Source organism: Panthera uncia, chromosome B1 (genome assembly GCF_023721935.1).
Source record: "Panthera uncia isolate 11264 chromosome B1, Puncia_PCG_1.0, whole genome shotgun sequence".
Lineage (NCBI taxonomy): Eukaryota > Metazoa > Chordata > Mammalia > Carnivora > Felidae > Panthera > Panthera uncia.
In genome coordinates this window covers 185,606,301-185,632,864 of record NC_064811.1, presented here as the reverse complement: position 1 = coordinate 185,632,864, position 26,564 = coordinate 185,606,301, and the positions used below count along the sequence as shown (strand labels likewise).

Here is a 26,564-nt window from a genome sequence, read left to right as displayed (position 1 = left end):
AGCTCTCGTCCCCACCGCCCCAGGCCCCTTTCTCATAGGCCTGGTGCTCTCCTTTCTCCGGCCCCTCCGCACCAATGCCGCCCTCTCATTGGCCCGGCGCCCTCCTGCCGGCACGCCCCCTCACGCTCTGGCCTGGCCCTCGCGCGGGGTTTGAAGACGGACCCCGCCTGCTGCTGCGGGCCCACGGGTTTCCGCCGGTGGCGCGGGTTTCTGAAAGTAAAAGGACGGAGACGTGAAGGCCTCACGAGGCCCAAGGAGCAGAGAGAAGGGAGTCAAAGGCGGGCCCCGTCAGACCTCCGGGAGGAAAGGGAGTAGGCCGCGACCCGCGCTGGTAAATCTGTACTTCGCTTTCCTTAGCTCACCCCCCCACTTACTGTCCCTAAATCCGAATCCTTCCCTGCTCTGCTGATTTCCCCGCCGGTTTTCGTTCACAATCTCCGTTCAGACCCTGATGCAAACAACATATCGTTTTCGCAGGAGAATATATCAACACAATTGAGCACGAAATTCACCAAATTTCAAGAGCTTCATGATATCCACGTTAAGAACTAGCCTGCTCCCCAACATTTTTGCTCATTCAGGTATAAATCCGGGGGCTGCGATTTGTACATAAATATGCATCGTCTTGTATATATGGCACCCCTTTGTTGAGTGCTTAGTACATTTTTGCAGTGCACTTTCTTATTGTATCCTCTCTACAACTCCAAGAGGTAGGAATTCCAATTACAGTCGCTACAGGTGTTGAAGACAGTTAAATCATTTGCTCTTGCTAAAAGAGTTACCGGGGTTAAACTCAGATCCTTTCTTTATCCTTCCCAAATTGAGAGCGGTCCAGTGTTTGGCAGTCCATTCTCTGCTGCAATGCAACTGAAGAATGCGACCCCCTCCAAATCCTACCGGTGGTCCAGCTCCTACTTCTAAGGAAGGAACTGGTGCTGTTAATAAGTCCTGTTACCCTGAGATGCCCACGCCCCTTACTGTGCCCAGGAATTTCTTACCAAAATGAGGTTTGAGTTAAAGCAGCAGCAGATTTTGTTTTCCTGTAAATTATGCTAATTTGTCTAGTGAAACTTTAATTATAGTAGAACAGTTGGCTAGAGGAAATGTCTTCTGAGTCCAGTTATTTGTTTTGACAGAGTTGTCTCAGAGGTGGCAGAATTTGATCTGGGCCTTGAAGAGGAAGAATTTGGGAAAAGCAAGTGAGGCATTCCAGGTGAGAGGAATCTACGCCAGAGGGTGCTTGTAATTGGCCAGGGACAGGAAGTGGTCCTTACGCATTTGGTGGTAAGAAAATGATTAAGTGGTCTAGATTCTAGAGACTGTAAAGCGGTTTAGAATCTGGTCCAGATTCTGGAGAGAGTTTGGACCTCTTGAGGTGAATCAAAGTGTGAACTGAGTGATGCTCAGAACCATTAATGAGTGGCCCTATGGAAAGTTCTGAATCTGGTTTTAAAGGTGATTAGTCTGGCAGAGTTAGGCTGTTCGGATGGATGATCCACTGGGGGTGGTAGAAAGGGAAAGCTGGAGAAGAATAATATATCACTGTATGTTTTGTTATTCCTTACCAGAAATTTTTGGGAAATTTGATTTTTTTTTTTTTTAATGTTTATTTTTGAGACAGAAAGAGTGTGAGTGGGCTTGGGTAGAGAGACACAGAATCCAAAACAGGCTCCAGACTCTGAGCTATCAGCATGGAGCCCAACGTAGGGCTGGAATGCACCGACTCAAGATCATGACCTGAACCGAAGTCTGATGCTTAATCAACTGAGCCAACCAGGTGCCCTTAGGGAAATTTTCATATGACTTACTTTTGTTTAAGCAGAGAGAGGCAAAGTGACCGGAGTGGGGGGTGGGGAGAAGATTCAATTAGTGTAGTTAATTTCTTCAGGTGTTACTCATCTGGGATATAATCTTCTATAACAATATTACTGTAAATGAATTTTAATCTCATACTTGATTATGAATATTCTAGTAGCGGGAGAAGTAGTATAAATGTGTTCCAGGAGGCCAGCAAGGGGATTTTATTAAAATATTGCCAAATACCAGAACATTACTAAACACTGGAACTGGAACATACATGCCAGGAAACAAAATACTGGTGAATCTGTTCTCAGGGCACAGGGAGAAGCTGACTTGTGATTAAACAAAAGAAGAAAGAAGCTAGAAGCGCACCAGGGAGAACCATGGCCAGGCTTTAGCTCTCCCTAGAGGCCGGGAATCTGTATTCCAGCTGCTCCTGGGACTCCAGCCACCAAGTGTGCTAGCTGGGCAAGTCTGGGCATAATCCAGGGCTATTGAGGTTGGCTGGTTCCTCAAAAATGACTCAGCCAGACTTTTTTCTAGCCTGACCACCTTTAGTTGTAAAATCAGTATTGAACATGGTTAATTGCAATGTTAAGAAAAAAGCATTGTGGGATGTGGCGCCTGGGTGGCTTAGTCAGTTAAGCGGCCGACTTTGGCTCAGGTCATGATCTCGCAGTCCATGAGTTCGAGCCCCACATCCTGCTCTGTTCTGACAGCTCAGAGCCTGGAGCCTGCTTTGGATTCTGTGTCTCCCTCTCTGTCTCTGCTCCTCCCCTGCTCATGCTCTTTCTCTCTCTCTCTCAGAAATAAATAAACATTAAAAAAAAATTAAATAGCACTGTCGGGGGTGCCTGGCTGGCTGACTCCGTTGGTAGAGCTTGTGACTCTTGATCCTGAGGTCATGGGTTCAAGCCCCACATCGGGCACAGAGCTGACTTTAAAAAAAGAAGAGGAGGAGAAAGAAGAAAGAACATTGCAGCACAGTGTGAAGAAATAAATAATAGAGCTCTTAAGCTTACTATTCTATTTTATTTTATTTATTTTTATTTTTATTATTTTTATTTTTTTTTAGTTTTTTTTTCAATATATGAAATTTATTGTCAAATTGGTTTCCATACAACACCCAGTGCTCATCCCAAAAGGTGCCCTCCTCAATACCCATCACCCACCCTCCCCTCCCTCCCACCCCCCATCAACCCTCTTAAGCCTACTATTTTAAAATACAACAAATATTTTTCTTTGGAACTTGGAAACTGTTACCAAAAATAGTTACGGTCCTGTGTGAAAAGAGGTTTTTGCTGCACAGTTATGTAAAAGACCACAATCCTTCCCCACCAGGAATTAAAAGCATTTCAAGGGGCACTTGGGTGGCTCTGTGGGTTAAGTGTCCAACTTCAGCCTAGGTCATGATCTTGCTGTTTCGGAGTTTGAACCCCGCACGGGCTCTATGCTGACAGCTCAGAGGCTGGAGCCTGTTTCAGATTCTGTGTCTCCCTCTCTCTCTCTGCCCCTTCCCCACTCACGCTCTCTCTCAAAAATAAACATTAAAAAAAAAAAAAGCATTTCAAAATTGGTGACCTGTTTCTTCTCCTAGAGGGTAGAGATGAGGAAAATGATAGTCCAAAACCAAAATGCCAGATGCCTTCCTGTTCTCCATTTCCTTTGCTTTTGTCATTTAATCCTCCTGCTCCTACAGTCAGGCCCCCCGTTGTCTTCTAACCCTGAACCCAGCTGTTAAAATTTTTGAACTGTGCAAACAACATGAGGGAGTAACATATTGAATTTCTCTTTGTTCTCTGTTGGCACTATGGTTTCCTCAGTTCAGTGAGTTGTCAAACCATACTCTCATGGTCATGCCAGCAATTTTTACAAAATCAAAAATTTTCCTGATGTCAGTGTCACTAAGTGTGAACATGTACATGGTTGTTCTTCGTCAGTTACTGGTTAGATCCTAGAGCTACAGATCCTATCTAAATGCATTCTGTGTTTCTTGTCTTTATTAAGTCATCAGTGGGCTTTATTAAAAGTTATATTTTATAGAAGAGAATCAGTTTCTCACTTAGGTTGTCTAAATGTTGAGGATTTTTATCCGTATGTGAAACAAATTAAAATAAACTTTGTACTCAGAATCTAGCATTATGGAGCCCCCGTATCACTTCGTATTGAAAAAGCCATTTCGTCAAAAATTATCCTGTCTTGGGTGCCTGGGTGGCTTGGTCGGTTAAGTGTCCGACTTGGGCTCAGGTCATGATCTCACGGTCCGTGAGTTCGAGCCCCGCGTCGGGCTCTGTGCTGACAGCTCGGAGCCTGGAGCCTGTTTCAGATTCTGTGTCTCCTTCTCTCTTTGGCCAACCCCCCCCCCCCCCCCCCGTTCATGCTCTGTCTCTCTCTGCCTCAAAAATAAATGTTAAAAAAAATTAAAAAAAAAAAATTATCCTGTCTCTTCAATCCAGTGAAGTTGTATTCCTTTCCTCGGCATACCTGTAATGAAATTTATGTTGATATCTTTAGAATTATGTTGGTTATAATCTATTTATTAAAATTTTTTTAATGTTTATTAAAATTTTTTTTAATGTTTATTTATTTTTGGGAGAGAGATAGAGAGTGCATGTGCCAGCGGGGGAGGGGCAGAGACAGAGAGGGAGACGCAGAATCAGAAGCAGACTCCAGGCTCTGAGCTGTCAGCATAAGAGCTGGATGTGTGGGGCTCAAACCCATCAACTGGGAGATCATGACCTGAGCTGAAGTTGAATGCTTAACCGACTAAGCCACCCAGGTGCCCCTCTTGGTTTGTAATTTATAATTTTCATCTGGATCAGGTGTAACTTTGAGAGAGCAATCTTTCTTAGGTCTGTTATGGTTGGAGTCAAATGTGAAATTTAACAGTCATGACGTTCTACCATCTCAGTCTTCTAGGATGAACCTGTTTTTCCTTCCCGGGAACGTATCATTTGCCAGTGAGTTTGTGTTGTTGGAAGGTTTTCTGCTAAAATTCAAGAGAATATTTATCGACATGATAAGCACAAGTACTGGAAAGGCATCGCGAAAGGTAAATAGGAATGTTTCCCTCAAATGCTGTAGTTTATGTTGTTATTTCGGCTTACAAAATGAATGTATGTGTTTTATATATCAGTAAATTATGACATAGATGATATTGATGAAGAGGGAGACTACATCGGGTTTCTATTTCTGTGTAAAACATCAAGCCAAAACTTCTAGGCTTGAACAAAAAGTAATATTTTCTTCCAGTTCTGTGGGTTGAACAGCTGCTTTGCAGATCTCACCTGAACTCGCTCAGGCTTACTTACACATTGAATTCTGGTGGGTGCCTGATCCAAAATAGCTTAACTCAATATATCTGATAGTTGATGTTGGCTGTTACCTGGGGTAACCTGGGTTCTTCTCCAGATGGTTTTTTATCCTCTATGAGGCTAGAATTCTGGCATGACAGTCCCAGGGTGGGACTACAGCATAGCCAAATCCAGTGCAAAAGCATTTAACACCACTAGTTTGCTTCACATTTGTTGATGTGACATTGACACATTGAGATTCACATTGTTGATGTGACCAAAGCAAGTCACATGACCAAACACAGAGTCAGTGTGGGAGTGGGCTCAGACAGCAGCTATTGATGGGAGGAATGGCAAAAATTTTGTGGCCATTATCTACCTACGATACAAGCTTTTTTCCCCTTCTAAAAACTCATCCTTTTTTTTTTTTTTCTAAGTAAAACATAATCAAAAGTTGAAAAAGTATTGCCTGGCCCCCTCACCTGGTTAAAATGGAAACGTATGCAAACAAAAACATATAAGATTAATAAACAAGTGTTAAAAGACCATCATTTCACATTGATCACAAAATTACAGTCATTAACAGACATAGATTAAAATTTATTGATTCCTGTCTTCAGTCGTGCTTATGATGAACATAGACATCCGAAACCAAAGTAGCCAATATTGCAGTTCCCATTTATACACGGTGTTGTCCTCCCAACTAACGGCTGTGTTGGGTGAAAAGAAAAGAAATGGATAGAAACATAGAAGGAAAGGGAACTAAGAGTTGCACAGCGGTGTCTGGAAATGAACTCTGCCCTGAGAAGTAGTAGCACAAGGGTCATGGCCAAAGTAGTAGGACGACTTGGGCAAGGTCAATAGTGCTTGATGCATTAAAGTGGTTCTAGTGAAAACGATAATGATACAGAAACCACTTGTATTTACCTGCGACTTTGTAATTTACAAAACGTTTTCTTAGGTCTTATCACATGTATCCTGATAATTACATAAAGTATTCGGGATGACATTGATCCCCATTTTGCAGTTAAGGCTCAGGGAACTTCTAAAATCATAGCACTGTTAGAAGAACCAAGATTGAAAGATATCTGACAACTAGCCATGTTCTCATTTCACATTAAAACTCCATGTAAAATAAATAAGTAAATAAACGGGATAAGGAAATAGCCATTAGGAAATGGGTTTTGAAGTTTTACCAAAAAAATATGTATATATATTCTAAACAAAGAAATTGATGTCCTTGTTTGTTTTAGTACTAATTGGTAGAAATCTTACACAGGATAGGATTTAGTTTCCCGTAACTTCTGAACCAATGGAGAGAAAATGGGAAGCAAAACTGAAGCAAATTGAAGAACGAGCAGCTTGTTATGAGAGGAAACCATTGTCCTCAGTATACAGACCGAGATTGTCCAAGCCAGAAGAACCACCTTCCATTTGGAAACTATTCCATCGGCAAACTGAAGCCTTTAATTTTGTTAAAAGCTGTAAAGAGGTAATTTTCTCATCTCCTGCCTTTATTTCTGGGGCTACTGTAACTTTAGATTTCTAAAAACAAACTAAAAATCGTTGTTTGTGTTCATTCCAGCCCACATGATCTACAAAAGAATCGTGATCTAAATATCACACTGTTTGCAAAACATATCCCTATGAATTATTGGCCATTTACTCTATATTAAGAATGAAGAGCAATGACCTATGTGGTGCCAATTGGTTTGAAAAATTTGTAATGACACTTAAAAATTTTTTTGTTTCAAATATAGTTGACCTAGTAAGTATATTAGTTTCAGGTGAACAACATAGTGATTTGACAGTTCTATACATTACAAAATGCTCACCACAATAAGTCTAGTTACCATCTATCACCGAAGTTACTCCAATATTATTGACTATATTCCCTATGCTGTCCTTTTCATCACCATGACTTATTTATTTTATAAGTGGAAGATTGTACTTTTTAATCCCCTTCCCCTATTTCTCTCTTGTCTCTCCATCTCCTCCCTGCCCCACTTTGGCAACCAACGGTTTATTCTCTGTATTTATGAGTCTATTTTAGGTTCGTTTTGTTTTTAGATTCCACATATAAATGAAATCATATGATCTTTGTTTTTCTCTAACTTATTTCACTTAGCATAATACCCTCTAGGTCCATCCATGTTGTGAACAGCAAGACTTCATTCTTTTTTTTTTTTTTTTAAGGGCTGAGTAATATTCCTTTGAGTACACATACTGTATCGTCTTTATCCATTCATCTGTCAGTGGACACTCGGTGTGTTCTTGGCTGTTATAAATAAATATGGGTACACGTATTCTTCTGAATTAGTGCTTTCATTTTTTTCAGGTAAATACCGAATTACTGGATTGTATGGTATTTCTATTTTAATTTTTTTGAGGAACCTCCATTCTGTTTTCCGTAGCGGCTGCACCAACTTACGTTTCCACCAGCAGTGCTGCATGAGTGTTCCCTTTTCTCCAAATCCTTACAAACATTGTTATTTCTGGTCTTTTTGATACCAGCCATTCTGATGGGTGCAAGGTGGTATCTCAGTGTGGTTTTGATTTGCATTTCCGGGATGATTAGTGATGTTGAGCATTTCTTCATGTGTCTTGTCCATCTATAGGTCTTCTTTGGAAAAATGTCTATTCAAGTTTTCTGCACATTTTTTTTTTTAATTTTTTTTTTTTTAACGTTTATTTATTTTTGAGACAGAGAGAGACAGAACGTGAACAGGGGAGGGGCAGAGAGAGAGGGAGACAGAGAATCCGAAACAGGCTCCAGGCTCTGAGCTGTCAGTACAGAGCCCGACGTGGGGCTTGAACTCACAAGCCGTGAGATCATGACCTGAGCGGAAGTCAGACGCTTAACCAACTGAGCCACCCAGGCGCCCCTCTTTTATTTCTGATTTTATTTTTGAGTTGTCTTTTTTATTCTTGATGAGTCTGGTTATATCAATTTTGCTTATCTTTTCAAAGAACCAGTTCTTAATTCCATTGATATTGTCTTGTAGTCTTTATTTCCACTCTGATCTTTATTATTTTCTTCCTTCTAATTTTGGGCTTTTTTTATTCTTGTTTTGTTCCTTTAGGTGTAAGTTTAGATTGCTTCTTTGAGATTTTTCTTGTTTCTTGAAGTAGGCCTGTATTGCTATAAACTTGCCTCTAATAGAACTGCTTTTCCTGTGTCTCCCGTAAATTTGGAGCCATTGTGTTTCCATTTTCTCATGTGTCCAGGTATTTTTTGATTTCCCTTTGATTTCTCCATTGGCCCATTGGTTTTTTTACTAGCACGTTTATTTCCAGTTGTTTTCTCGTATTGATTTCTGGTTTCATATTGTTATTGTTGGAAAAGATGCTTGATATGATTTCAGTCCTTTTAAATTTATTGAGACTTGTTTGGTAGCCTGACATATCCTGGAATGTTCCATGTGCACTTGGAAAGAATGTGTTTTCTGCCGTTTGGGGATGAAATGTTCTGTATATATTTATTAAATCCATATGGTTTAGTGTGTCACTCAAAGCCAAAGTTACTTTATTGATTTTTTTTGTCTGGATGATCTATCCATTGATGTAAATGGGGTGTTAAAGTATGCTACTATTATTGTATTACTGTCATTTTCTCCCTCTTTGTCTGTTAGTACTTGCTTAATATATTTAGGTGCTCTTATGTTGGGTGCATAGACATTTACAATTGCCGTATCCTCTTGTTAGACTGATCCCTTTATCATCATGTCATGACCTTCTTTGTTTCTTGTTATAGTGTTTGTCTTAAATCTATTTTGTTTGCTAGAAGTATTGCCACTCCAGCTTTTTTTTTTTTTTTTCATTTCCATTTGTATGGAATATCTTTTTCTATCCCTTTTTCAGTTTATGTGTCTTTCAGTCTGAAGTGTCTTTCAGTCTCTGGTAGGCAGCATATAGATGGGTCTTGTGTTTTTTATCCATTCAGTCAGTTACCCTTTGTCGTTTGACTGGAGGATTTAGTCCATTTACATTTAAAGCAAAGATTTTGATTGGTGTAGATGTACTGACTATTTTTCTTATTTTTAGTAATACAGAATGATCAAATTCCAGTTTTTCAAAATTTGACAAAATTCTTCATAAGCATTGAGTAGCTACAGTGGGTTTTTGGATTTGTACTCTTAATTTTTTGAATATTATTTTTGATTTCTATGAAGGATGTTCATGTATTTGCTTTGGAATACAAAGTGGGTGATGGACAACGTATTTACCTGGTAACAACCTACACTCAACTTTGGTTTTACTATAAATCCCGGTAAGTCTGTAAAGCACAGCATGTTAAAGTTACATTTCCTTCATCTAGTTATGTTTGTGAGATTGATTCTGGCTGAATTAACTGTTACAGTTCTCAATCACGCAATAGTCCTTTACTGGTAGAATTGAATTCTAGAGCTTCCTTGTCATGGCAACATTGAATGATCTCACCAGGTGTTGGGAGAAGAGTACTATGTAACCAACCGTGTGTGTGTGTGTGTGTGTGTGTGTGTTTTGAGTTCCTAAATAATCTGTGTCACATGATGACCCAATCCCCCCATCACTTTTCCGTGTTGAAATTACAAACCTTTTACTTACATAGGATGCCATCGGAACTTCACTTAGCACAAGTAATCATTTACTTATCAAGTCAGTATCTGTTCTTATTAACCCGTGTTAAAGTCCTATCTCCTGATCCACGTGGGAGCATTGAAAGCTCGTTGAAGTCAGGTGATTTAGAATATGTTTTTAGCCAATTTTGAAAAGACTGTTTTCCTAATGAAAATACAAATCTTAAAAATTCTCAAAAAATTTATCGAATCCCAAGAATATATGTGATCTTGGGATTCCAGTTTGAGAAAGTTCTTTTCTTAGACAGGATTTGCTTTATCATGTCACCAAAAAGCAAAGAATTGTCATACAATGTGAAAATTATCAGAACTTGAAAATATTTTCAAGTTAAATAATGTTACGAATACAATTATTACATGTTGTGTGATGGGAGCTCTTAATAATATGATCCATAAACCTACTGTGAGCAGTTATTTACTTTGTCATGCCTTCACTGTGCCATAGTTATATGTCATTAAATCACAGTTAATACAGTATCTTGAAATATAAAAGCAGGTATTATGATTTAAAAGGTATAAGATGTAAACCTAATAATCTTGCATTATTCAATTAGAAAAAATCTCTTACACTGCTATGAAGTCATTCCTGAAAACGCTGTGTGCAAGCTTTATTTTGATTTGGAATTTAACAAACATGCGAATCCTGAAGCTGATGGGAAAAAGATGGTTGCGTTACTCATCGAGGTACATTAAAAACTTGGGTTTTTCTTCTTATATTTGTATATCTTTTCATTCATTTATTCATTCATTAAGTGCATCCAACCTATGTAATATTTGGCTTCTGTGTTTCAGCTCCTTTTTTTTTTCTCTTCCTTTTGACCTTCATTTCTTTTTTTTTAAATTTTTTTTTCAACGTTTTTTATTTATTTTTGGGACAGAGAGAGACAGAGCATGAACAGGGGAGGGGCAGAGAGAGAGGGAGACACAGAATCGGAAACAGGCTCCAGGCTCCGAGCCATCAGCCCAGAGCCTGACGCGGGGCTCGAACTCACAGACCGCGAGATCGTGACCTGGCTGACGTCGGACGCTTAACCGACTGCGCCACCCAGGCGCCCCATTGACCTTCATTTCTTTAATGTGACTTTTCTGAGTAAAGTTCCAAGAGACCGAAGGTTCAGTTCTGGTCCATATGTTTTGTGATATTAGCACATCTATAAAAAATAGCCTTGAGAAAGATGGCAGTTTGGACACTTTTTAAATTATATATTAATTCTCTTTATATTATAAATAACTGACTCTGGTAAAAAGGCAAAGTAATTTTTACTATAAAAATCAGGTAGTAAGATGAATTTCAAGAAAACTTTGATTAAAAATTGTGTCATAGGGGCGCCTGGGTGACTCAGCCAGTTAAGCATATGACTTTGATCTTGGCTAAGGTCATGATCTTATGGTTCGTCAGATTGAGCCTCAAGTCAGGCTCTGTGCTGACAGCCTGGAGCCTGCTTGGGATAGTCTCTTTCTCTCTCTGTCTCTCTGTTTCTCTGTGTCTTTCTTTCTCTGTCCCTCCCCTGCTGGTTCTCTCTCTCTCTCAAAATAAATATAACTTAAAAAATAAAAAATAAAAAAATTTGTATCACAGGGGTACCTGGGCGGCTCAGTTGGTTGAGTGTCCATCTTGATTTTGGCTCAGGTCATGATCCCAGGGTCATGGGATCGAGCCCCACATCTGGCTCCATGCTGGGCTGCTTGAGATTCTCTCTCTCCCTTTGCCCCTCTCCTCTGATTGCTTCTCTCTCTCTCTCTCTCTCTCTCTCTCTCAAATTAAAAAAATAAGGGGCACTTGGGTGGCTCAGTTGGTTAAGCGTCCGACTTTGGCTCAGGTCATGATCTCACGGTTCATGGGTTCGAGCCCCGCATCAGGCTTTGTGCTGACAACTCGGAGCCTGGAGCCTGTTTCAGATTCTGTGTCTCCCTCTCTCTCTCTGCTTCTCCCCCCACTCGCACTCTGTCTTCCTCTGCCTCAAAAATAAATAAGCATTAAAAAAAAATTAAAAAAGGTATCATAATTTTTTTGCTCACAAGGATTTTGGAAATTATTGTGCCATCATAAATGAGAAAACTAAGGTCTAGAAAGACTTAATTCTTATTCCAGGTCTTATAGTATTGGAAAAACATGGTCTAGTAATTCAGTTAACATTGTTTTTAAAGGAGAAAAGACTGTAATTCTAGTATGTTTTTGATTTAGCAGTGTCAACCAGGAAGTTACTAACAAAAGGGATAATATGGGCTTGTTCAACTGAACACTATTATGTATGTTTATAAAAACTTTTAATATTTTATTACATTAAATTATATTAAACTTATATTGGTTTTTATTTGGGCCCAAAGTAGGCATTAACATTTATTGATTAATTTTTTTCTTTTAGATGTTAATTGTAGATGACACCTTTTATAACTTTAAATATATCTCAAGGGTGCCCAGGTGGCTTAGTCAGGTTAAGTATCCAACTTGGGCTCAGGTCATGATCTCACAGTTCATAGGTTCAAGCTCCATTTCGGGCTCTGTGCTGACAGTGCAGAGTCTGCTTGGGATTCTCTCTCTCTTCCTCTCTCTGCCCCTCCCCCACTTGTATTTTTTCTCTCTCCCCCCAAATAAATAGATAAAACTTAAAATTAGAAAAAATATATCTCAAAATGTTTTTGGTAGAGAATATCTGCCCAATTATGTTGAATCACTGTATGTTTTTAAAATTTTTTGTGAAAAATGTATGCAAATACTTTTCTTAAAAGTGTGTATTTATCTTGAGAGAGGAAAAAAAGCATGAGCAGGGGAGGGGCAGAGAGAGAGGGGAGAGCGAGAATCCCAAGCATGCTCTGTACTGTTAGTGCAGAGCCCAATGGAGCCTCACGGAGCCCCATGCGAGGCTCAAACTCATGAACTGTGAGATCGTGACCTGAGCCAAAGTTGGACGCTTAACTGACTGAACCCCCCAGGTGCCCCACCCCGCAAATATTTTTTTAAAAAAATCATATGTTAGCTTTCTTTTGGCTTTGCCTCCCCCCCCCCCACCTTACTTAGGTTTGTTTGTTTATTTATTATAAAGTATAGTTGACATCTAATATTTTATTGGTTTCAGGGGTATAACACAGTGACTTGACATCTATATACATTATATAGGATCCATCAGGATGAGTCTAGTCACCGTATAAAGTTATTATAATATTAATGACTATGTATTCCTATGAGTCTATTTTGGTTAGTTTTGTTTGTCTTGTTTTTTAGATTCCACAGGTAAGTGAAACCATATGGAGTTTGACCTTCCCTGTCTGACCTATTTCACTTAGCATAACACATGTGCTGGCAAATGGCAAAATTGTATTGTTTTTCATGGCTGAGTAATCATATTCTTTATGATTACATCTTAATCCATTCATCTCTCAGTGGACACTTAGATGTCTTCCATATCTTGGCTATTGTAAATAATGGTGCAGTAAACATAGGAGTGTGTACATCTTTTTAAATCAGTGTTTTTGTTTTCTTTGGGTAAATCCCCGGGAATGGAATTGGTGGATCATACGGTAGTTCTATTTTTTACTTTTTGAAAAATCTCATACTGTTTTCCACAGAGGCTGCACCAATTTACGTTACCATCAACAGTGCAAAAGAGTTACCTTTTTTCTACATCCTTGCCAATACTTTTTATTTCTTGTCTTTTTGATACTAGCCATTCTGACTTGTGTGAGGTAATATCTTATTGTGGTTTTGATTTGCATTTCCCTGATGAGTGATGTTGAGCATTTTTTAATGTGTCTGTTGGCCATCTGGACATCTTCTTTGGAAAAATGTCGCTCAAGTCCTCTGCACGTTTTTAAAATCAGAGTTTTGTTTTTTGGTGTTGAGTTGTTAGGGGTTCTTTAGACATTTTGGCTATTAATTTCTTACTCGATACATCATTTATAAATATCTTCTTCCATTCACGAGATTGTCTTTTTGTTTTGTTGATTGTTTTCTTCTCTGTGCAAAAATTTTTTGGTTTGATGTAGTCCTTGTTGTTTAATTTGGCTTTTGTTACCCTTACCTGAGGAAACAGACCCAAAAACTAATGGTCAAATATCCTAGAGTTTACTGCCTATAGTTTCTTTAAGGAGGTTTTTGGTTTCAGGCATTACATTTAGTTCTTTAATCCATTTTGAGTTTATTTTTGTATACGATGAAAGAAAGTGAATTCTTTTGTGTGTAGCTAGCTATTCAGTTTTCCCAGCACTATTTATTGAACACAGTGTCTTTTATCCGTTGTATATTCTTTCCTTCTTTGTTGTAGAATGATCATTTAATTGTGGGTTTATTTCTGTGCTCTGTGTTCTGTTTCATTGATTTATGTGTGTACTTTTGTGCCAGTACCATACTACTTTGATGACTATAGCTTTGTAGTATAGTATGAAATCTGGCAGTGTGATACCTCCAGCTTTGTTCTTTTTTCTTAAGATCGATTTATTTATATGTGGTCTTTTGGTTCTATACGTCCTTATGACCATTACTTGGAAGTCTTTATCAGGTAGATTGTTTATCTTTCTTTTGTTTGATGCTTTCTTTGAGGTTGTTTTTTTTCCCCCCTATTTGGAACATATCCTTTCTCATTTTTTCTGTGTTTATTTCTATGTATTTGGTAGTCTGCTCTGTTTCCTGGTCTTGAAGGTAGTATCCGTATGTAGAAGGCATCCTACTGGCCCCAGAAGCGAAATCTCTCCTGCTCACTAGAACCAGGTGCTCCAGGGGTGTCCCGTGTGTGGGTTGTATGTGCCCTTCTGTCGTGACAGGGCCCTGACTCCTGTCAGGGGCACTGGTGGGCGGGGCGGGTGGGAGGATCAATGGACCCAGTGGTGTGGCTACAGCTGCTGGGGACATGCTTGTGGGTGGAGTTAGCCTCTGTTGTAGCTGGCTCTAGGGCTTGGCTGTGACTGCTGTGCATGTGCTGGTAGGTGGGGTTGACCTTTCCCCCTTCTCCTTGGGTAGGAGTTGCTTTACAGGGTTGTCAGTCCCAGCCTGGGCTTACCTGCTGGGTATAGCATGTGGGAAGCCACTTTGGAGGAGCACCTGATGGGGTGGGCAGGTTGGACGGGCTGAGTCCACAGGGTGATGCTGGGGCTCAATGAGTGGTACTAGCAAGGTGGAGAGAGAGTGTTTGGAAATTGTATCTGCCAGGGAACAAGAAAAATGATGCTTACTAGTGCTTCCATTCCCAGAGAAAGTTCCTCTTCTCCTCTGATACACACACTAAGATTAATACATCTCCTCCTGTATGGACCAAGTGCTTCTTTTTTTTTTTTTTTAGTGTTTGTTTGTTTTTGAGAGAGAGAGAGAGAGAGTGCATGCACACAAGTCGGGAGGGGCAGAGAGAGAGAGGGGGAGACACAGAATCCAAAGCAGGCTCCAGGCTCTGAGCTGTCAGAGCCCTAGGTGGGGCTAGAACTCACAGACCACGAGGTCATGACCTGACCTGAAGTCAGAGGCTTAACCAACGAGCCACCCAGGTGCCCCTGGACCAAGTGCTTTTTAAATCTGTTATCTTTGTGCTGTGTCTTAGAGTAAGATTGCTCACAAGCCCTTTAAGAGTAGAGTCTTGGGGCACCTGGTGGCTCAGTTGGTTAAGTGACCGGCTCTTGATTTCAGCTCAGGTCTCGATCTCATGGTTGGTGAGTTTGAGCCCCACTTTGAGCTCTGTGCTGATGGTTTGGAGCCTGCTTGGGATTCTCTCTCTCCCTCTCTCATTGCCCTTCCCTGCTCGCGTGAGCACTATCTTTCTTTCTGTAAATAAACATTAAAAAAAACCAACAGAGTCGAGTCTTGGTTTCCTAACCCTCCAGCTCTCCAGCTCTCCTGGAGTTCTGCTCCTTTTCAAAGTCCTTTTCTGGTGGCTGGTCTTCCTGGTGCACATCTCCAGGGCAGGCAGGGCTGCTCGGTGTGGGCCTTGAACCCGTGGCTACTCAGGGAAGACTGTGCCTCGTGATGTCTCTTCCTCCTGTTGGTCACCGTGTTTAGGGCTTGGTTCCTGAGCCAACCTGGTCTTTGCCCCTCCTACCCTTATTTATGTGGCTTTTCCTTTATATCTTTAGCTCTGTTCTTCTAGGTCATCAGGCTGCTCTCAGAGGACCTGTTCTGTATTTAATTGCAGCCTTGGTGTGTCTGTGGAAGGAGTGAACTCAGGATCCTCCTACTCCATCATCCTTCTCTCCTAGCTTTGATGCAGAAGAAATGTACATTAGTCCCCCTTCCCCCCAAAGAAAACAAACAAGAAGGATGCTTTTCTTAAAATAACCATTAGACCCTTAAAAACAGATTCCAAAGTTTTATTTCATTGTATTTGGTAAATTATAACATGCATAATTATTTTGAATTTAATTTTATTTTAAAATAATTCATAGATACTGATTTTTCCCTGATGTATGATACACTTTTAAATTCTCAGGTAAGATTTATTACACAGCTATTGTATAGCTAAGAAGGAATTAAGAATCAGAGATTTTTACTGGCACTTTAATACGGCATGCCAGTAAGAAGTAGCACATTGTATCATAAACCAGAAATACCCCTAATTGAACCAACACTAGTGCAAATCCTGTTTGTAACGTAGATTAATAAACACGGGTGTGGCAGAAATGGTGTAGGTATTTAAAATTTTTTCCTCCTAATTTTTTAAAATATTTATTTACATATTATTTTTTAATGTTTATGCTTGAGAGAGAGAGAAACAGAGTGTGAGTGGGGGAGGGGCTGAGAGAGAGGGAGACACAGAGTCTAAAGCAGGCCCCAGGCTCTGAGCTGTCAGCACTGAGCTGATGTGGACCTTGAACTCACAGACCGCGAGATCATGACCTGAGCCGAAGTTGAACTCCCAACCAACTGAGCCACCCAGGCGTCCCTCCTCCTAATTCTTTATATAATTTTATCCAACTTAGTCTTAAATAACTAATCTTCTACATCAGCAAAAGTTGGAAAAAATTGTAGAAATGCGAGCTTAAAATTATATAGCCTTTTTATTTAACATGTTTACTGTTTGGTAGAAAAGTTAGTAGGATTATTTTAGATAATATAACCTTCATATTTATACTGAAATTAATTTCATTTATTGGTTACTTTGTATGATAACTGTGTATTCCAGTAAGTACTTTTCCTCTTGAATCTCCATGTGAAGAGGCATAAATTAGATTAAGTCCTGTCTTAACAGGTGGTTAGGAAATAACTGGCTAATGATAATTAGTGATAACCTATCACCCTTTGAGTCCATGACTTAACTGAAAAATTTTAGTAAGCCCCTTTTGCCAAATGGTATGAGCCCTGCTAATGCATTTTTTAAAACTATGTTGACAGGTAACATTGTTCAAATAATCATATATTTTTAATTTGTGGATTTTGTAATTTTAATATTTAAATAAATATTTAAAGTTTAGCTTAGGAAAGTTAACTTTGATGATTAGGACTACTCTATTGTTGTTGTTTAACCCATGGAGTCATTCCATTTATTCTGTACAGCTCCAAAGTACATAACTAGATTTTATTCACTTATCAAAATCTTTTCAGCCTCTGCTGAGAGTCAGTGTGTCCAGGCACTAGGAATACAGTGGTTTAGCCCATAGGACATGGTTTCTGCCTTCTTAGAAGTTATAGTCTAATGGAGGATAGCAAATTAGGATAGGTTTAGTTGCCATAATAAAAAACTTAATGTGGCTTAGACAAGATAGAAATCTATTTCTCTCATGGAGTATCTGGATATGGCTCCATTGTTAAAGACTAGGCTTACTGCTTTTGCTGTTTCCTGAGATGTTGCCTATTTTACCTTGTCCAGATGGCTCACTACCACTGTCTGCTTTCTAACCAGTAGAAAAGGGTGAAGGGATGGGCATGCCCCTTGCCTGTAAGAGTATAACTTAGAAGTTGGGTACCTTCCCTCTGTTCACATCCCATTGGCCTGAACTGAGTCATTTGGCCACACACCTTACTGCAAGGGAGTCTGGGAAATGTAGTCTTTATTCTGATGGCCTTGTATCTAGGTAATGAGCGTTCTATTTCTACAGAAGGAGGAGAGAACAGATAGTGAGGGATAGCCTCTGTAACAGGAAACTGAAGTCAAAGTAATCACACAAGTTAAAATTATAGCTGTGTAAGTACTACAAATGGAGACAGAATATGAAGGGGGAATTGATGTAAATAGGAAACTGAGGAAGTCTCTGAGAAAGTGAGAATATTGAAGAATACTATCAAAGAGGGTGGGAGGGGGGGTAGCTATAATAATGCTCAAATAACATTAATAAATAAAACTTATTGTATAACTATTAGGTGTCTAAGTGCTTGCCAGTTTATAAGCATTTTGCTAATGTCAGGATAACCATGCATGGTAGTTCTTAGTAACTTCATTTTGCAAATGAGGAGGCTGAGGTTTCAGGAGAAGTGACTCATTTTGTAGCTGCTTTTAAGCAGGTATATATGCCAGGCACTGTGCTAATTCTTTACTTTCATTTTGTCATTTACTCCTTACAACAATCCCCAAAGTTAGGTCTGATTATTATCCTATTTTGCACTAGGAATGTAAGGTTTGGGCTTGACCAAAGTCACAGAGCTGGTAAGTGGCAAAGCCAGTACTCAAACCTAGATCTTTCCGATTCCAAATCTTGTGTGCCTATCCTGCTTGCTGCCTTCTTATAATGCTTAACTGCCTTCAATATGAGCAGCATCTGGGGGCATCTGGGTGGCTCAGTCGGTGAAGCATCCAACTTTGGCTCAGGTCATGATCTCATGGTTTGTAGGTTTGAGCCCTGCATTGGGACATGTGCTGACAGCTCAGAGCCTGCAGCCTGCTTGGAATTTTTGTCTCCCTTTCTCTCTGCCCCTCCCCTGTGTGTGCGTGCTCTTTCTCTCTCTCTCTCTCTCACAAATAAACATTTAAAAAATTTTTTTTTTAAATATCAGCAGCATCTAGCCCTAGAGGGCTATGTCCTTGGATGTAGATTTGGGCTCAATATGTGTGAGGAACTTCCTGAAAACTAAAACTATAAAAAAAATAGAATTAGTGACTTCAAACTCATAGATGATATTTAAAGAGATGCTTAAAAAGAAATATTTTTACTGTGATTTTAGAGGAGATTAATATGTAAGGTAAATTGTTCGAATTTTATGAGGTCTTTACTCCTGAGAGCCTATGATTCTTTGAACATAAGTGTGTCATAATTTAAATACTATGTATGTTTCTATACATCAGTAATTTGATGAAATTATTACACAGTAAGTATACAGATAATAAAATAAAAAAGATGAGTTTGAGTTGTACTACGGTATTTGAACTTTGCTCATGGAAAAATTTTAAAACAATTTGAAACATGAATTATTTTACTTGTATTTTTAGCATGTTTGTAAGGCACTTCAAGAGCTATATAGGGTTAACTGTTCAGCCGAAGATGTTTTCAACTTGGATTCTAGCACCGAGGAAAAATTTAGCCGCCATCTAATATTTCAGCTCCATGATGTGGCATTTAAAGATAACATTCATGTTGGTAAGTACACCATTTTTTAAAAAGTCAAGGAATTCTATTAAAATGTCATATTTTCCTTTACCTCTTAAAGTTTTGTAAATACTTGCCAGGTTTTAGGGTTCTTACCTATCCTGAATAATGAAATGTGGCTTTTCACATCTTCAGGATCTCCTTTAGTTCTAGACCTACCTTCCTGTTCTAGACACATTTTAGACACATTAACCTCCTCAGGATATCCTTGGCATTAGTGCCTCTTGCTAGACATTTTGGGATGGCCGTCCGTTGCCTGGGACTGGTTTCTGCTACAACAGGAGTCCTTTCAGAACTTTTCTGGGTAATGCATTGGAGGCCTAATTCAGGTCTTATCTGTGATGCCTCAGATCTGTATCTGTCCTTCACTTCAGCCTTGCCTTAGTCTTCGTTTTCGGTACATGAGGACGAGGCTGGGGCTCCAGGCCACGTCCCAAGAGGCTTTTTTATTGGTTGCTGCTCCAGGCGGACCCTCAAGATTGGGAAGGTGTCTTCGTATGGAAGCCTGAGAGTGCAAGGGGGGTGTGTGTCTGGGACTGGATGTTTAGAGACACAGGCCCAGGTATAAAATGAAGTCAGTCTATAGACGAACAAATTAGGCAGGGGGAAACACTGAAAACCAAGGTCTAAATAGAAGCCCCAGTCCTGAGTGTTTCTCAAAGCAGCAATAGAGCTAGTATTTCGAGGCCTAAATGGCAGATGATTAACTGAAGTTCACGTAATAGGTAATCTGTTTCAGAACTACAGGTGTCTGATAGTTTAGGGGCACCTAGAATAAAAGGCATGAGCATAGTCACTCGAGGACTGGCATAGAAGTCAGGAACCTAACTCAGATTAGATCAAAGCTGGGTCACGGTGACCTCGTTTGCTATGTATGACGGGCTCCTATTATCTCCCCGTTTTCCGTTGCATAGTTGGACATTCCATCTCTTTCTTTCAGCCCTCAGGTATTAATAATTGTAGAATCTATCCTTGTCCCTCTGTTCACTCTGTCTGTAACCTTGGCGATCATCTACTGTCATGGCTTTGATTACCATCTATGTGTTGATGACTCTTAAGTCTTCATCTTCAGCCAAGATTGTCCTCTTTGATGCCAGACCCTATAAAGCCAGCTGCCTATTAAACATTCGCTTGTAGATATGTCACACCCATCATCCCTAAACCGGACTCCTCATTTTTCTCCTAAATTTGCCCTTTCTCCTGTGATATATGGTGTCATCTTTGAGCTCTGTTTTCTCTCAGCATACTTACTTAGCAAGCTGGAGTGATCTGATTCTACCACTTGGATGCTTCAGACCCTTCAAGGATTGCTCGATGCCATCAGGATGACTTCTAGATGTCTTCCTTTACACAGAGCCCCACTGTGCTCCAGCCTCCTCTCATACCACGTGACCCTTGGAGTGTAAACCCCGACAGTGTTTGGTTTTGTTGTAATGCAACTGCCTGACTTAAGCTTTGATTCCTGAGGCTCCCATTTCAAAGTGGCATCTATTTCAAAGACCGCTATCTCAGTAGCACTCCCCAGACTGAGACGCTTTTGATTCAGAAATCTTGGTTGATTTCATTAACTGACATTTTGGGCCACTAGTTTTCTCTTCCTTGCTTTAAATTCCTGCTCTTTTATTTTTTACATTAAAAAAAAATGTTTATTTATTTATTTGAGAGAGAGCATGTGTGAGCAGGGGAGGTGCAGAGAGAGAAGGAGAGAGAATTCCTAAGCAGGCTCTGCACTGTCAGTATGGAGCCTGACATGGGGCTTGATCCCACAAACCCTGAGATCAAGAACTGAGCCGAAATCGAAGGTTGGACATTTAACTGAGCCACCCAGGTGCCCCTGCTCTTATACTTTATATTCACTAACAAGGTGTGAGCCTGGGAAACCCTAGGCCTCTGCCCCCAAGCCCAGTAAAAGCAGAAACCCCTTGCCTGTGCATGCTTTCTCCACCTTGCTGTGTGGCCCCAGGTGTCGTGGGCAGTTTTCAGATCTTGAAAGTAATAGACCTTTATTTTTTTTCAAAGTTTCTTGATAGTTGTTACCGAAAGGCGTCTTGCAGTCGTAACAAGAACCCCAAGCCCAGTCCAAGCACAACATTTGTTGTTGATGAAAGGCTGAGACCGGCACAGAACAGCCCTTCTCACCCTGACCTTTACTTAGCTCCTGCGGGGGCCACATTTTCTCAAGTCCCTGTGCCTTTGCACATTTTGATGCTGCTGTCTGAAATGACATACTCCCATTATGTGGTCTCTTAAGACTCAGTGTAGATATCATCAGATGAGAAGCCATGCCTGTCACATCTCAAACGCTGAGACTCTGAGTTGTAGAGAGCCCAGTGCTTATCACATTCACCACTTCCTCATGTAATTTTCTGTCGTCTTTATGTTTCACTGAATGTTTCCTTAGGGCAGGGACTGCTTGTTTTTTCTTTTTCTTTTTCTTTTTTTTAATTTATTTTGAGAGAGAGAGAGAGAGTGCGCGCACACGCATGCACACAAGTGGGGGAGGGGCAGAGGGAGAGAGAATCCCAAGCAGGCTCCAGCTGTCAGCTTGGGGCCCGATGTGGGGCTTGAACTCACGAACTGTGAGATCATGACCTGAGCAGAAACCAAGAGTTGGACACTTAACCTACTGAACCACCCAGGCGCCCCAAGGACTGTTTCTTATTCACTGTTTATTTCCAGAGCTCGTACATAATCATATCTTTATCAATATTTGTCGTCTAGTAGTAGCAGCCGCAGCAATAAAACAGAAGTAGACATTTGATAAGTATTTGCCGAATGAAAAACTATTCAGTGGGCTCTACGGTCAGGGTGTGGGGGCAGAGCCTTCAGCAAGATATTTCCTTGATTCTATGGACTCCTCATAGTCTGCTCCACGGCTCCCAGCCACAAGGCTAAAAGTGGAGATTGGTTGCTAGGGAAGAAGGGAGAGTAGAAATTTGTCAGGTAATTAGCAGTCGCTGCTACAGATGTCTTCTGAAAGCAGATTGCCTTCAAGCTGGCTTTAAACCTGATTCCGTGGCATAAACTAAGTAAAAAGTGCTTTACACAGAACAGCATACACAAAAGTGTGGAGGTACAAGTTTGAGGCTACCTTGGGGGGCAGAGGGGGTCTGAAGCTCCTTTTCTCTAAAATTATGAACTGCCAGAACCAGAGATGCAGGGATGAAGAAATGAGTCCAAAATTTGCCCTTCATTTCCCATCCCTCCATGGATGTTTTGGTGACATTTCTAGTTCCTATCGTTAGCCTTTTGGAAAGTAGAATTAGAGTGAGTGTAAAAGAGCACAGAATGTTTGCAAAATGTGTAAATTTGGTCTGCCTAAACTACACCTCTGCCAGCCTGCCATAGGACCCGAAATTCCTATGATCGACACGTTCTTTTGAGTTATTCCCAGCCAGTAAAATTCCTGTCCCCATAGTAATGATGAGGGCGAGGGTGATAAGATTGGGGAAGGGAAGTAGAAAGCAGAGTAGTTGCTGGAAGCCTGTGTTGGAATTCATGCTGGTGATACTGTCCTTGTATCCTGGCCACGTTAGCTCCCTGCCAAAGGTTTTTAAAGGCCTACCTGGCCTGCTTAGCGCTCCCTTTGCAAGTCGTTCTAGAACCATGCCTTGCGTCAAGTAGATGTTATCTTACACTTCCAGGAACATTAACTTTATTAGTTTGTGTTTGTACTGCTTTGTTGTTTTTTGATACATTGTGATTTCTTTTTACTCGGTGTTTACCCTTATTTGCCTCATTCCAGAGATAATCACATGTGTATATCATTGCAAGGGTCAGATGCTTTTGCTTTCATTTTGATGTATAGCGTTTTATGAGATACTGGATTTGTTTCATTGAGTAGAGAGTAAATCATTAATTTGGAGAAAGAGAATTTTGAATTCAGAGCATGTGTGTTACATGATTTAAGGGTAAATAAAGTGACAGACCCAGACAATACCAATATTAGAAATTAAATTTTTTTTCTTAAAACACTGCCTTTCTCCAGTATTCGTATGCATGAAACACCTTAACCAAGTTATTGCTTGATTTTATGGTATAAATAACATACAAGAGTTAAAGAAGTTCTAGATTTGCCATATCATCTTTTCTAGGTAGAGAGAGGACCGCTAATGGTTAGAGCTCTTTGTGGCACCTGGGTGGCTCAGTCGGTTAAGCATCCGACTGTTGATTTCCGCTCAGGTCATGCTCTCCTGGTTCGTTGGATCAAGCCCCACGTTGGGCTCTGCGCTGATAGCACAGAGCCTTCTCGGGATATTCTTTCTCTCCCTCCTTCCTTCTCTATCTCAAAAAAAAAAAAAAAACTTAAAAAAATAGAGCCCTTAGAGTAAGTATTGAAATATATGTATTTAATTGCTTTCGATCTGGATTTTACTTATGATGCCATAGCCCGTCCAGTGACCAGTTATAGGGAGAAGCCGGAGGGGCAGCGACTTTGGAACCGCTGGCTGCAAATGTCACGATTCTTAGGGCATATCATGACAGGTAAAGGAGAGAGCGTGAGCTCCAGAGAAGTTTGCTGACATCCTGACTCAAGGAGAGTGCGGCAGAGGTTCTCAGGGTATTTCTGGGCATTATCTTGGCAGCACTGTTTATGCATAAAAACCTTCCTTCCATTCTTTAATCCGTCGACGGTCAAGATAAGTTCTACTCAATTTGTATTAGTAAAAGTAGGGCTGGGACGCCTGGGTGGCTCAGTCAGTTAAGCGTCCGACTTTGGCTCAGATCAGGATCTCATGGTTGGTGGGTTTGAGTGGGGGTTGGTGGGGTTGGGCTCTGCGCTGACAGTTCAGAGACTGAATAAACATTAAAAAAAAGTTTTTTAAAAAAGTGGTGCTTTCTTGGTGACAGTACGTTAGGCTCAGGCTCATGCTAGCAACGTCAACACATCTTCTCAAACTGACCTTCCCTTCTAAGATGATCTGTTTATTGTAAGTGACATCACGCTACCCTGTCGGTGGGAATCGAAAAAGTAGAAGATTGCATAAAGAGGAAGGAAGTAACGAGAGAAGCACGTTACAGTTGGTAATAACAACTCAGTTTTAAAACCAGAAGTAAAAAAAAAGCCTTACTGTATAAAATTGTCATGTGGAGATTTGTGCCTAGATCTTATACTTTGTGGAAAAGCAGAATTAGATTAATCATAATACTTTTTTTTTTTTTTTAGGTAATTTTGTGAGAAAAATATTGCAGCCTGCTTTTCACTTAATTGCCAGTGAAGACGATAGTATTTCAGAGAAAACGGGCCATGGGTTTTCCCATTTTTCTGAAACCCCAATTAAACAAGGAATTTCCTTTGGCAAAATGTCCCCAGATCAGTATGGAGGAGAGAGCTGGACATTGAATTCAAAGGAACTGGAGAGGCTGGGGTCAGCCAAGCAAAGCAGTCCTGATCTTTCGTTTTTAGTTGTGAGGAATAACACAGGAGAAAAGCAACTTTTTGTAGACCTGGGTAAGTAAAGCTGGCAGCTGTCCGTTGGACTGTCCCTTTGTACTCCTCTGAGAGACCAGTCGGTGCCCACTTGTCACTCTGCTTGGGATTCTTGCTACTGCCACTGCTCCATGGTGACCGTAGAATCACCAGCAGACTGTGATCAGTGAGCTAAGGTGCTGGAACTCTGCCTGGCTTCCATTCAGAGATCGTAGAGAGGCCCCGTGGGACAAAAGCCCCGGACCGGCCTGAGTTCCAAAAAGAAAATGGTTGTGGCTGCCGCTACTTCTGAAATGTCTAGAGACTTGTGTCAGGAGAGTCTTAATAGGGGACAGTTGCCCCAGCACTCTCCAGCACCGGTGAGAAGTTTCATAAGATGAGATAAACGTTAGAGCGCCTGGGTGGCTCAGTCAGTTGAGCGTCTGACTCTCGGTTTTGACTCTGGCCATGATCTCGCAGTTTCGCGGGTTCGAGCCCTGCATCGGGCTCCACGCTGCCAGTGGGGAATCTGCTTGGGATTCTGTGTCTCCCTCTCTCTCTCTGTCCCTCCCCTACTTGCGCTGCCGTGTCTGTCTCTCTCAAAATAAGTAAATAAACTTAAAAAAAAAGTTAAAAACAGACACAATATAAAAATGGTACTTTTATGTGGCAAAATGAGGCGGTTGTTTTCTCCACTGAAGAGCTTTGCCGTTAGTGGCAGCGGCCATTTCTTCAGCCTCCTAACTGTGGTCAAACTAGCAGCTGCTTTAACTGTGCTCTCTCCTACCCTACTTGCTTCTGGTCGGTGAACCTGAAGGTGTATGAAGCACGGGGCGAGACTGTGGTCTGTTTAGGTAACACATAGGCCGATCGGGACCCATTCAGCCAGCTCCAGTCTGGTGAAAGAAGCCTCATTTAAAAAAAAAATGTTTTTTTTAATGTTGATTTATTTTTGAGAGACAGAGACAGAGTGCAAGCAGGGGAGGGGCCAAGAGAAAGGGAGACACAGAATCCGAAGCAGGCTCCAGGCTCTGAGCTGTCAGCACGGAGCCCGACGGGGGGGGGGGCCCAAACCCACCAGCCAGGGAGATCATGACCTGAGCCCAAGTCGGACACTTCGGTGACTGAGCCACCCAAGCCTCATTTTTCTATTGTGGCCTCCGCTTGCGATTTGAAAGCCGTGAAGAGCACGTTTATGCGTTGCGTGTCAGAGCAACCGTGAGAGCTGCAGTGTCCACGGGCTGAGGGAAGTTAGGTTTGACTTGTAGGCAGGATTATCAAGGCAGCCAGGCCAAGAGGGGGGGCAGTGTCTTGATGCATTCCATATCTCTCTGGCTACCCTGACAGCCGAGCGCCCAAATTTGGAAATACAGTCAGATAAGGGCAATGCCCTGGTTCGGGTGTGAACAGGCACGAGTTAGGAGTAGAGGGGCATTCTTCCAAATGACAAGTTTTGTCTTGTTAGCAGACTGCTCTCTCCAGGTCGTGCTAGCGTGCAGTAAAATAGGGGAGACCGCCGAACAGGAAGTGACTCGGGGCGGGGGTGGGGGGTGGGGGTGCGGCATAGCTGATCTCTGTGCTCCACCTCTACCCCAGGAAAAGACACAAACAGAATACCCCAGTTTGTGGCAGCCTTAAAAGTTAGTTTCCTGAACTAGCAAGGAATTTTCTGTGATCTGCTTGAAAGAAATATTTCAGGCCTGTGCCTAGAATTATTGATGCAGCAAAGAGGACATTCCTTAAGGCATCTTTTGAAAGGTCAGAGATGTAATAGTAAGCTTTTGAGGAAACTTTTTTATTGAAGTATAACATTCAGAGCCACGAGTGATTGGTGAGTGCCCAGGTCAATGGATTATCACCAAATGAACATACCCTTGTCACCACACCACCCTAGGCAAGAAATAGAAGGTTACTGGGATTCCAGAACCTCCTCTAGGTTTCTTCTAG

At 41.0% G+C, this 26,564-nt stretch overlaps 1 protein-coding gene across 4 annotated transcripts in view; it reads left to right on the top strand.

The window, feature by feature from the left end:
- Positions 1–103: 103 nt before the first annotated feature.
- Positions 104–26,564, top strand: part of PRIMPOL (primase and DNA directed polymerase) — a 52,426-nt gene continuing 25,965 nt past the window's right edge. For 2 of the 4 annotated variants that reach the window (XM_049632567.1, XM_049632565.1), the window contains exons 1-8: positions 105–331; positions 1,137–1,213; positions 4,712–4,852; positions 6,373–6,585; positions 9,266–9,363; positions 10,267–10,396; positions 19,051–19,198; positions 24,375–24,659. In XM_049632567.1, the coding sequence (XP_049488524.1) occupies positions 6,406–6,585; positions 9,266–9,363; positions 10,267–10,396; positions 19,051–19,198; positions 24,375–24,659 (841 nt within the window). In that variant the 5' untranslated portion in view covers positions 105–331; positions 1,137–1,213; positions 4,712–4,852; positions 6,373–6,405. Of the gene's footprint in view, positions 332–477; positions 582–1,136; positions 1,214–4,711; positions 4,853–6,372; positions 6,586–9,265; positions 9,364–10,266; positions 10,397–19,050; positions 19,199–24,374; positions 24,660–26,564 lie in introns of all 4 variants that reach the window. The other 2 variants (XM_049632566.1, XM_049632568.1) reach the window with 2 other exon arrangements.